The sequence below is a fragment of the Sinocyclocheilus anshuiensis genome, unplaced genomic scaffold (genome assembly GCF_001515605.1).
Source record: "Sinocyclocheilus anshuiensis isolate Anshui unplaced genomic scaffold, SAMN03320099.WGS_v1.1 scaffold626, whole genome shotgun sequence".
NCBI classification, from domain to species: domain Eukaryota; kingdom Metazoa; phylum Chordata; class Actinopteri; order Cypriniformes; family Cyprinidae; genus Sinocyclocheilus; species Sinocyclocheilus anshuiensis.
Window position 1 is genome coordinate 14,822 of NW_015544167.1, and position 838 is coordinate 15,659.

The window sequence follows — 838 nt, forward strand, 5'->3', positions numbered from 1 at the left end:
GTCTGTGTCTGTGTCTGTGTCTGTGTGTGTGTGTGTGTGTGTGTGTGTGTGTGTGTGTGTGTGTAGTTCATGCAGAGAGGGCTGGACGCAGAGCTGAAGAAGCAGCTGGATGAGGAGGAGAAGAGGATCATCAGTGATGAACACTGGTTCCTGGACCTTCCTGAGCTCAAGGCCAAAGAGTGAGACCTGACTGACATCTCACTGATATCCTGTCCTCAGAAAACTATATTTGGACTCATAATGTCTTAATGGCATTGTGTGACGTAACAAATATCTATGGAAGCCCATTTCCGCCACGAAAGGAAAAAAAAAAACTTTATTTGGTAAATTATGATCATTATTGACATTTCTCATTTTTATGAGAGAAAAGGTCGAAACTATGACAAACAGATGTGATAATGACGTAAGTCGAAATTGGCAGAGAAAATTGACATGATGATGATAAATTAGGGCTGGGCGATATAGCTAAAAAATTTATCAAAGATATAATGTTTCATATCGTTCGGTATCGATAATTATTGACATTTTTTTATAACCTTTTTTAAAACATTTTTTTTTTTCATTTAACTACTGTATTTTTAAATGAACCCAATTTATTGAGACAAACAACAAATATTTTTTTGTTTTAACAGTCAAAAACTAAATAAAAATTTAATATCTCATTTCTAATGTTTTATATGCAGATTAAATAGGTTAAACTTTTGGCTTATCTCCCGAAGCCACAGGAGGGCGCAATGAGCAAAATAATGCAGCGCATTTTAAAGGTTCAACGCAAGGAAATAACTGTCTATAAAAAACGTGCATTACGTCTAAATTAACTCATATAAAGCATACATAT

General features: G+C 34.7%; 1 protein-coding gene across 1 annotated transcript in view; it reads left to right on the forward strand.

Annotated features, from left to right (window-relative positions):
- Positions 1-838, forward strand: part of LOC107695932 (M-phase phosphoprotein 6-like) — a 6,466-nt gene that overhangs the window by 1,372 nt on the left and 4,256 nt on the right. The window contains exon 2 of the mRNA XM_016496045.1: positions 67-179. Coding sequence (XP_016351531.1) covers positions 67-179 — 113 coding nt within the window. The remainder of the gene's footprint in view (positions 1-66; positions 180-838) is intronic.